The sequence below is a fragment of the Carlito syrichta genome, unplaced genomic scaffold, assembly GCF_000164805.1.
Source record: "Carlito syrichta isolate Samal-C Ts95f unplaced genomic scaffold, Tarsius_syrichta-2.0.1 Scaffold301917, whole genome shotgun sequence".
Classification (NCBI taxonomy): domain Eukaryota; kingdom Metazoa; phylum Chordata; class Mammalia; order Primates; family Tarsiidae; genus Carlito; species Carlito syrichta.
The window spans coordinates 178,446-189,657 of record NW_007246013.1 but is presented as its reverse complement, the minus strand read 5'-3'; the positions used below and the strand labels follow the sequence as shown (position 1 = coordinate 189,657).

The 11,212-nt window shown below is 37.3% G+C and overlaps 1 protein-coding gene across 1 annotated transcript in view; it reads right to left on the bottom strand.

Moving 5' to 3' along the window:
- Window positions 1-618: 618 nt before the first annotated feature.
- Window positions 619-11,212, bottom strand: part of SUGCT (succinyl-CoA:glutarate-CoA transferase) — a gene marked incomplete at its 3' end in the record, with an annotated part of 33,114 nt that continues 22,520 nt past the window's right edge. The window contains exons 2-5 of the mRNA XM_008055672.2: window positions 8,632-8,683; window positions 7,915-7,988; window positions 1,132-1,217; window positions 619-669 (exon numbers count right to left, since the gene is read on the bottom strand). Coding sequence (XP_008053863.1) covers window positions 619-669; window positions 1,132-1,217; window positions 7,915-7,988; window positions 8,632-8,683 — 263 coding nt within the window. The remainder of the gene's footprint in view (window positions 670-1,131; window positions 1,218-7,914; window positions 7,989-8,631; window positions 8,684-11,212) is intronic.

Sequence of the window (11,212 nt, the reverse complement as noted above, 5' to 3'; positions counted from 1 at the left end):
TGAAGAAACTGAGTCACAAGGAAGTTAAGTAAACTGCCTGAAGCCATATAGCTTAGTAAGTAAAGACAGGATTTGACTCCCATGAGAACGCTGGAATTCTTACCCACTGTGCCTTTCTGCCCCTCAAAGAAAGACATTAAGATCAAGTCTGAATATACTGGCCACCTAAGTGTTAGAAAAAGTTTGGCCTCTCCAATGTATGCCCAGGTCTAAGCGCCAGCTTTTCCCCTTGCTAGCTATGTAATGTTTGGAGCATCACTTGGACCCCCTTGAGACTCAATTCCCTTCTATGAAAATGGGGATTCTGATACTTCATTTGTAAGACAAATTCTGAGTAGAGGAGATAATGTAAGTAAAGTGCACAAGGCCAGGATCTGATGTAGAGTAGAAAATCAGTCAGCAGTATCTAGTACAATCATTCAAACACAATATACAAAAAATTATAAAGCACATTGCAGTTACTATAAAAGTACAAAAATCAACATAAATTATTAAAATGCATTTATCACAAAAGTACAAATTATCAATAAAATTAAGTCTTAAAATATTATTACGCTGATGTTCAAATCCCTAATTACAACCTAGGTGGTAAGATGCCTTCCACAGAGTATACTGTACCTCTTTGATGATTTTCACCCCTTTTGGATCCTTGATATTAACAGCAATACTCTAAAAATTAAAATATATATATTAAAATCCTATCATAAAGGTATTTCTTATTACTGACAGTTCAACAAGAAAGTCATTCATACTTTAAGTTTATCATCTTAAAGTAAGCCCATTTTAATCATGAAGAAATACTTAAATCATTGTTACTGATTTTATTTACAAATAGGATATGTAAGGATGATAGCAAGGATTATAGCAAGTGTTTTTAAATAATAATACAAAGTGTTAGGCAATTACTGTTCTCCAAGAGAATAACAGATGTAAAGAATCAATTGATTCAAATTATTTCTCTCATAAAATTACTTCCATCATAAATTCTCATGCAATGTTTTAAGTTATTTAGTAGAAAAGGAAGATTAGTAAAAAGCTCTATTGTTTTTATTTGGTGACTGGGGAATGAATAAAATCATCTCACTTGAAATATTAGTTACAAAGAATGCAAAAGAGGGATGATATTCTTACTTTTTTATTTCGATTAACACTGAGATAATATATACTTTCTGTCCCCACAAAAGGTGGCCCCCAAGTTCGTGTATCATCACCAGCTCCTAAAAATAACAATATGAGCTATTAATGTTTAACTGTAAAACATCATGAGACATTTTAAACCTACAGGCTCACTCATCATATACATTCACAGGTACCCAAACAAGATCAGTTTCGCCCAGTAGAATCAGCTGCCTACAAGGGGCCACACAGGAGGTTATTAGAACTGCCCAAACTCTTTGCCTGTTCATGTTAATCAGTAAATCCTTCCATATCCTCTTTCACTAAATTCCATTCTTTTTTTTTTTTAATTCCATTCTTAAAAGTCAAAATTCCCGAAGGAAATATCCTACTGGTGGTCTTCAGATCTAATGAATGGCAAATTTCAGAGAGGAAAAAATTACTCCATTTTTGGCAAGCAAATCAGTTAGCTCTTTCAGCGTTTCTTAGCATTGAATGTGCAAAGAAAATGTTAAGTCCGCAAAAGATTTTTGTTAAATATAATTTAAATCAGAATAATGATATATGAGTAATTATGATAAAGTGGTGTCTGGGTATAGTATTAATAAGTCTATATAATATTTACATATTTGTTAATCACTATATTATTATAATATTATAAAATACTTACGGCAACAAAGAATCAAAAAAGGCAAAATAAGTTACTGAATACCAAATGTCAACAATTTAAAATACTATTAGGCCAGGTGTAGTGGTTCATACCTATAATCCCAGCACTTTGGGAAGCCAAGATGGGAGGACTGCTTAAACTCAGGAGTTCGAAACCAGCCTGGGCAACATAGCAAAACCTTGATGCTACAAAAAATGAAAAAATTAGCCAGGCATGGTGGCACACACCTGTAGTCCCAATTACTCAAGAGGCTTAGGAGGAAGGATCACCTGAGCCTAGGAGGTCAAGCTTCCAGTGACCCATGATCATACCACTGCACTCAGTCTAGGCAACAGAGTAAGACCATGAATTTTAAAAAAACAAACTATATTTTTGACTGACTGATTGATTTTGAGTTGGGGGTCTCACTCTGTCACCCACGCTGGAGTACGTGGTACAATCACGGACCACGCAGCCTTGACCTCCTGAGCTCAGGCAATCCTTCCTCCTTAGCCTCCTGAGTAGCTGTGACTACAAGCATCTATCAGCACGCCCAGCTAATTTTTTTTTTTATTTTTTGTAGAGACAAGGTCTCACTGTGCTGCCCAGGCTTGTTTCAAACTCCTGGGCTCAAGCCATCCTTCTACCTTGCCTTCTGGGATTACAGGCATGAGCCACTACACCCAGCCTTGAAATATTTTTTTAGAACAAAATTTTTGTCATCTAGGTTTTACTTCAAAGTAAAGTCTAAAACCATCAAAAATAGGGTATTTTATTCTGAATATCTACTTCAAGTAATACTGAAATGCATTCATGTCTGATTCAAAGGCAACACCACAGAATTATAGAAAAAAAAATTTATCTACATCAAATGCAACTGGTAATGAGAACGCAGAACTCATAAAAGGAATCAATAAATAAATGGCACAAAATAGTGTCACTTAAGAGTTTTACAATATAAGTTCTGATTAATTATTTATATAAGAAACTAACAACTATATGGATAATTATAGTTAAAGTATTTATCACCAGACTCCCCAAAAAGAGAGACTTTGTGAATTTGGGTTAAAGTTTTGAGCTCTAATCATTTAAATGATACAATCAATTTATTAACCATTAGACCTTACCCATTGAGATTGATTTTAAAATAGAAATATTGTTTGGAAACAAAAAAACAGAAACTAAAGAATAAACTCACTTATTTATGTGTTTTTTTTTTTTTTTTGGTTTGTTTTTTTGTTTTGTTTTTTTTGAGTTGGAGTCTCACTCTGTCGCCCAGACTGGAGTGCAGTGGCTGCTCCCTGCCACTTGCAGCCTCGATCTGCTGGGCTCCGGGGATCCTTCCGCCTCAGCCTTCCGAGTAGCCAGAATTACAGGCACGCGCTACCATGCCAGCTGATTTTTTGATTTACGGTAGAGATGAGGTTTCACCAAGTTGCCCAGGCGGGTCACGAACCCGGGGGCCCAGGCAATCCACTCAGCTTTCCAAAGGCGCGGGATTACAGGCTGAGCCACCGAGCCCATTTATGTACTTATTTATGTTTTAAACTCATTTATTTAAACACACACACACACACAAGAGAGACAGAGTACAACAGCACAGACAAGAAAAGAAGCATTAGCTCTAACTAGAGATGAACCAATAAAGACACAAAGTAATAACTGCTAAGTATCAAACAGAATAACGTGCTCCAAACATCAGGAGGGAAAAATTAACTTCAAGGGTCCACAAAGGCAATCCCACAGTAATAAAACGGTCAGAGACTTCATGGGAAATATGTGTATGAAAGCATAAGGATCACACCGGATCTCTCAGACTCATGAGAAAGCCCAGCCTCCTTCATTTTTAAAAATACTCCAATAGCCAGGCTCGGTGGCTCAGCCTGTAATCCCGCACCTTTGGGAGGCTGAGGTGAGCGGGTTGCCTGAGCCCACGAGTTCGAGACCCGCCTGGGCAGACGAGACCACATCTCTACAATAAATCAAAAAATTAGCCGGGCGTGGTAGCGCGCACCTATAATTCCGGCTACTAGGAAGGCAGAGGCAGAAAGATCACTGGAGCCCAGCAGGTCGAGGCTGCGGTGGCCGGGAGGGGCCACTGCACTCTAGTCTGGGCGACAGAGTGAGACTCCAACTCAAAAAAAAAAAAAACTCCTGATACATTTTTTTTTTAATGTTTAAAGTTCTGGTATGGTGGCTCACACCTGTAAACCTAGCACTTTGGGAGGACTGCTTGAGGCCAGGAGTTCAAGACCAGCCTGTGCAACATAGGGAGACCCCCGTATCTACAAAAAATAATAATAATTAAAAACTTAGCCAGGTGCTGTAGTGCATTCCTGAATTCCCAGCTACTCGGGAGGATTGCCTGAGCCCAGGAGGTTGAGGCGGTAGTGACAAACTGTGATCATGCCACTGCACTTCAGCCTAGCCAACAGAGCAAGTCCCTGGCACACAAAAAGAGATTTTTTAATTTTTTTTTTAAAAGAAGCAATGCCAAGAAAAAGCTAAAATTAGATAGTTTATTTTAATGTTTGCTTGCATTTCTCAGGTGAAGATAATGTCAGACGTCTAAATTGAGGCCTATAGACTTTTCTGATCTAACCAGGGTTTTAGAGACAGAAGCATCCGTGTCCATGGCACATGACAGGAAATGCAAGATTAAAGGCCACAAATTGGCAGCTTGAGAGACATGTCTCAGATGCACCACATGGTTTTTAAAGTTTGTAACTTGCTACCATGATTTCAAAATCTGGAAATTTCCTGGAAAAAGTCATTATTGCTTTTCTTTCTCTTTTTTTTTTTAATTTTAGATTCAAGGGGTACATGTGCAGGTTTGTTATACGTATGTTACATGGTAGTGAGGTTTGAGCTTCTACAGAATCCATCATCCAGATGATGAGCATAGTATCCAAAGGGTGGTTTTTCAATCCTTACCCCCTTCCTCCTTCCCTCCCCACTTTAGAAGTCCCCAGCATCTGTTGTTCCCACCCTTATGCCCATGCATACCCAGTATTTAGCTTCCACTTCCACTGCCTTTCTTAGATGACTTTTTGTCACATTCATTCATTAAGCAAATATGTATTGAGCACTAAATATGTTACAGTCACTGCTTTGTGCAGAGCAGAGAACAAAAGACCAATATCCCTGGCCTCATATTCCTGCCAGTGGGGGCAATGATGAAAGGTCAGCAGCAGCATCCACTGTCCTTCCCTGCTCACCTCCATCACTTAGGTTCTGCCTGGCCTTGCGGTCACACAGATATACCCACTGACTGGCTAACTCTAAAAAAAGAAGTCACAAAAGTATACTTAAATTTGGTGTGCTCTTAGATTACACAATAAAAACAATCTAAGTCCTAAATCAGAAAACTACAACCAAATTGTATTTAATTGCAGAACTAGAGAAGAGAACACAAAAAGAAACAACGTAATATGTAATCCCAGCACTTTGGGAGGCAGAGGCCAGAGGACTGCCTGAGTCCAGGGGTTCAAGATCAGCCTGAGCAACTTGGCAAGACCTCATCTCTATAATAAAGCAAAAAAGTTAGCCAGGTGTGATGGCACGTGTCTGTGGTTCCAGCTACTTGGAAAGGTGAGGCCAGAGGATCACCTGAGCCCAGCAGGTCAAGGCTGCAGTAGCTATGAACATGCCACTGCACTCCAACCTGGGCGGCACAGTAAGACTCCAATTTAAAAAAAAAATGTATTGGGCAGGAGGGTTAAGGGAAATAGTCAGAGTAATTGGTCAAAAAAAGCAATAAACATCTGATAGGAACAAGGCTGAATACAAAGTGCATGGCAATGGGACATAATAAAGGCCTAGACAAAGAAAGGTCTTCCCCATGGTAGAAACTAAAAAGTACAAATGAGAGCTAGGTCTAAATAAATAGAGAATTGTGATTTATAAAATTAATATAAATACAAATATTAGTCTGGAAATAGCAAGAGAAATTAGATTGAATTCTCTATCTAGAAATGGAAGATGCAAGAAAACCAATGGTTGAAATCAGAAAGTGCTGTGGTATGGAAATTGGATAGCAATGTGGAAAATAGAAGCTTTATGGAAACTGAAAAAGAAAAATGTTCAGCTAGAAAGTAAACATTTTTCAGCATGTATCCAGCTATAATCAAGAGTGATGAATATCATTGACTAAATAAATGAATCATTATGTCTAGAAAGCAGGGCTAACCAGTCACTTCTACCATCTGGGACTTATAAGGACAATGTCAGATAAATAATATATAATAATACACAATATTCCTTATGTTGATCAGAGAATCTTCTGATAACTGCTTTGGCCTCTTAAGATCTATTTAGTATGAAATTGAATCTTCCAGATTGAGGATTCTACTTTATAGGGATATATCACTTATAATCATTAATAAGTTGGTTTAATTGCAAATATGTTTCTTGTGAGTCTTATAGGTATATATACACTATTCAGCACTAGACCAGTCTCACTGATTTGGGAATTCTGTTCCAGACCCATAAGGATCAGATCTTGAAGAATAAGCAATAATACCAATTTTTGAAAACTTTCAAAACCAACTGTTTATAGGATGATATAGAGGCCAAAAAAAAAAAAAATTAGACTGTGCCCTTTAAGTGCTTATTGGAGAGAAAAGGCACACAACAACAATACTTTTCTAAGCAACTTTATCAATAACATCAAGAAATAAACACCAAAATGCTAACGTGACACCAAATAAAAGTGAGAATTGTGTACACAGAATATAGTTATTGGTGGACAAATGAGGAAGAGCAGAAAAGATGTCAGATGAAAACATAAAGACAAAAAATTGATCTAAGCTTTGGTGTTCACCCTCAAAATCTTTAAAATTATAAAACGGGGAAATGTTGCTTTTATTGAAAAGAGAAAAGAATGACTTCAGTTGGGATACTTGAATTCCTTTTTGAAGGACTTTGATTCTTTCTTCTTCTCCCCTTCATTTGTATTTTGTTTCTTCCCTTTTATCCTCCCTTTGTCCTTGCCTTCCCATTATCCCACATGTGGGCCAAGCCCACCCTAATCTCAGTCTCAAGGAAGGTTTCTAAGAAGGGCAAGGATCAGAGCTCAAGTGCCTGAATATTCCCTCTTAGCTGTGTAACCTTGAACAAATTGCTTTATCTCTCTGTGCCTATTTTCTCACTTATAAACTAGAAATAATAGCATCAGCCTACTGGGTTGTTGTAAAGATTAAATAAACTAAAACTGGCAAAGTGTTTAGAACTATGCCTGGCACTTATACAAGTGTTGTTATCATCATTGTTATTATATGCTGCACCTCAGCTTCTTTTTTTGCTTTTTTTTTTTTTTGAGTTGGAGTCTCACTCTGTCGCCCAGACTGGAGTGCAGCCACGGCAGCCTCGACCTGCTGGCTCTGGCGATCCTTCCGCCTCAACCTTCCAAGTAGCCGGAATTACAAGCATGCGCTACCACACCCGGCTGATTTTTTGATTTATTGTAGAGATGAGGTCTCACTGCCCAGGCGGGTCTCAAACCCACAGGCTCAGGCAATCCACTCAACTCAGCCTCCCAAAGGTGAGGGATTACAGGCTGAACCACCAAGCCCAGCTCATCTCAGCTTCTAACTGAAGCTTTCAGGTGCATGACAAGAAACTGGTTTGAGTCTAAGCCCTTGGCACACATAAAGAGTAAAAAGAGATCATTAGTATACATTTAGATGCAAATAAGGAATGGGGAAGAGAAAATAATCATTTCAATTCTCTCCTCATCCCACTCACTGGTACACTAAACACAAATATTTAGCTAGGCATGGTGGCTCATACCTTGAAAAACAAGTAGTACTTTGGGAGACTGAGGCGGGAGGATCACTTGAAGCCAGGAGTTCAAGACCAGCCTGGGCAACATAGCGAGACCTCATCTCTACAAAAAAAAAAAATAGAAAAATTAGTAAGTTATGACAGTGCATGCCTATAGTCCCAGCTACTTGGGAGAGAGAAGGATCACTTTGAGACCAGCAGTTCGAGACCACAGTGAACCATGGTTGTGCCACTGCATTCCAGTCTGGATAACAGAGTGAGACACTGTCTCAAAAAACAACAACAACATAAATGGATATGTAAAGAATTACTAAACACATTTATTAGTTTTTTTCCATTTATTTAAAATGGAGCAATAGATTTACCTGGTCTCTCCACTTTTATAACTTCTGCTCCAAGATCTCCTAAATTCATAGTAGCAAAAGGTCCCGCCAGGATTCTACAATGTTAATAATGATAAAGAAACTAATTACCATCTTGAAAATTATTATTAATATATAAATTCTTTTCTTAATACTCTATCAACACAGAAAGCTCATATAATGCTAGTAAGAATCAAAATTGTCAAAACTGTAATTTGGCCATATGTATCAAGAGCTTTAAAAAGTATATCCCCTTTGACTCAATAATTCTATTTCTAGAATTCTATCTTGAGGAAGAACTCAAAACTTGGGCAAAGATTTGTGTACCAGGAAGCCTAATTTATAATATTGAAAGATCAGGAGATGATTAAGTAATCATGTGAAATCTATATAATAAAATACTAGCTTATGTTTTGTTGAATTTTGAATGACTGGAAAATATTTTAAATATGACATTGTTTACAATGTGGATAAAACTGTCATTTATATATAGGTCTAATTTTTCCTTTTTAAAATTATATACATATAATATATAGATTGGAGAAAATGTATAAATATTATACTAATTATCTCTTGGAATTATAAGATTATAGAACTTTTTTCTTTTCTATTCTCCAAAATTTCAACAGAAATATATAAGTATCCTCTTATAACCCAAAATAAATGTTTTGAGAGAAGGAAAAAATCCAATCACCAAAATGTAGATGAACCAATACAAACCTTGTAAGATCCAGTATTTTTACACCCTCCAATGGCTTTATATTGTCCATATCTGACAAAACACAGAAAATATTTTAAGAGTATTGATTAATAATTTTTAGAGGGAAGAATGCAGAATTCTCCCTATTCTATTTTAAGTAATCTCTGTTACTATCAAAAATAATAGTTTTCCTTCACAATGATTCTGCTTTATATGCAACATTGAAATATTGTCCTAATCTAATTAAAAGTAAATCTGCAAAAAATAAAGGCTCTAATACCAGAAATATAAAGTCCAAATAATATAATACCAGAATAAAGTCCACAGCTTCGCCCAAGATATTTCATCTGATGAAAAATAAAAAGCAAAGTAAATAGTGACATCCTAATATGTGGGATACTGAAAGTAACAACAAGAATCTCTGTTCAAGACAGAGAAGAAACAATGAATTCTGAAAATGCAATAAACAATTCACAATCACAAGTGTATTTCCCTTTTTCTCTTCACTCCATCAGCTATAAAAATAAGTAAATAGATCTATTATCATATTAATAATTCACTGAACACATTTAACATCAACATTAAATCCCAAAACAAAATTTTGACTAAATGACCTACAAAGTTTAGATCAGGTCGGGCGGGTATAGTGGTTCCTTATAAGCCTAGCCCTTTGGGAGGTGGAGGCCAGAGGACTGCTTGAGCCCAGTTTTGAGACCAGCCTGGGCAACATTGTGAGACCTCAGCTCTACAAAAAAATGTTAATCTCACCTCAGTGTCCTTGCATGGACCCATTGTCCTAGCTACTCAGGAGGCTGAGGCAGAAGGATTGCCTGAGCATAGAAGGTCAAGGCTGTGGTGAGCTGTGATAATGTCACTGCACTCAGCCTGGGTAACAGAGTGAGAACCCACCTCAAAAAAACAAAAGTTTAGATCATGATGCCTGAGATTAAACTGGACTTATGTTTAACACAATATGGAAAAAATGATGAACTACTAGTTCAATATTTTTTTTTAACAGACTACTTTTTAGAGCAGTTTTGGGTACATAGCAAAATTGAACAGAAAATACAGAGATTTCCCATCTATCTCCTGCCCCACACATGCACAGCGTACCCTACTTGCAACATCCCACACCAGAGGGCACAATTATTATCATTAATGAACCTTCATTGATATATAATTAACACCCAAAATCCGTAGTTTACATTAAGGTTCGTTCTTGGCTTTTGTACATTTTGAGCTTTGACAAATCACAATAACCTGTATCCACCATTGTATTATCATACAGCTTATTTCACTGCCTTAAAAATCCTCTGTGCTCCACCTACTCATACTTCCCTCCCCCCTTACCCGCTGGCAATCCCTGATCTATTGCTGTTCCATAGTTTTGCCTTTTCCTGAATGTAGTTGGAATCATACAATTGGTAGCCCTTTCAGAGTGGTTTCTTGCACTTAATAATATACATTTAAGTATCTTCTCTATCTTTTTTTTTTTTTAGAAAGTAGGATTTATCGAGAGTACAGAAAAGCTCCCAGAGCAGGAGAGGACTCGAGGGGATTGCCCTCTCTATCTTCTAATGGCTTGATAATGCTCTTTCTTTTGAATAATATTCCATTTTCTAGATATATCACAGTTTGCTTATCCACTCCCCTACTAAAAAACATGTTGGTTGTTTTCCAGCTTGAGCAATTATGAATAAAGCAGTTATAAATATCATGTGCATGTTTTTGTGTAGGTATAAGTTTTCAACTAATTTGGGTAAATATCAAGGAGCAGGAGTGCTGGAAAGTATGTACAGAGTATGTTTACTTTTATAAGAAACTGCCCAACTGTCTTTCAAATTAGCTGTACCATTTTTCATTCCTATCAGCAATGATTGAGAGTTCAATGTATTTTTTCAACTCTTGATTCAAATTCTTCTTACATTTCTATTTTTTAAAAAAATTCTTAATGTAGCTCCATCACCAGTGGGTTAAGAATGAGGGTTTATAGAATTTATGAATTTTCACATACACCATCGTAGCTTGAGAGGGATCAGCGTCCACAGACCACACACTGCCCCAGCAGAGAATACTGGAAACTCAAAACAAAGACATTCTCTCCTTGAAATAAGCCAATGTATTATTTTATAATAAGAACTTGCTGTAAGAGCAATAGGAAATATTTGAAGTCCATGTGTTGATACATTATTTTGTCTTGTTTTGAGTCTCACTCTGTTTCCCTGGCTGGAGTACAGTGGCATGCTCATGGCCACCACAGTGTCGACCTTTTGGGCTCAGGCAATCCTTCCTCCTCAGCCTTCCAAGAAGCTGGAACCACAGTTGTGTACCACCACAACTGGCTAATTTTTTTTCTTTAATTCTGGAGACGAGGTCTTGCCAAGTTGCCCAGCATGGTCTTGAACCCCTGGGCTCAGGCAATCCTCTACCTCCCAAAGTGCTGGGATTACAGGCATGAGCACTGCACCTGACCAGAATTGTTAATCATTTTAATGTCAGCCAATCTAATGGGTTTCTCATTGTGGTCTTAATTTACATTTCACTGATGACTAGTGATGTTGAACATCTTGTCATGCAATGATTGGCCATTTGATAAAGCAA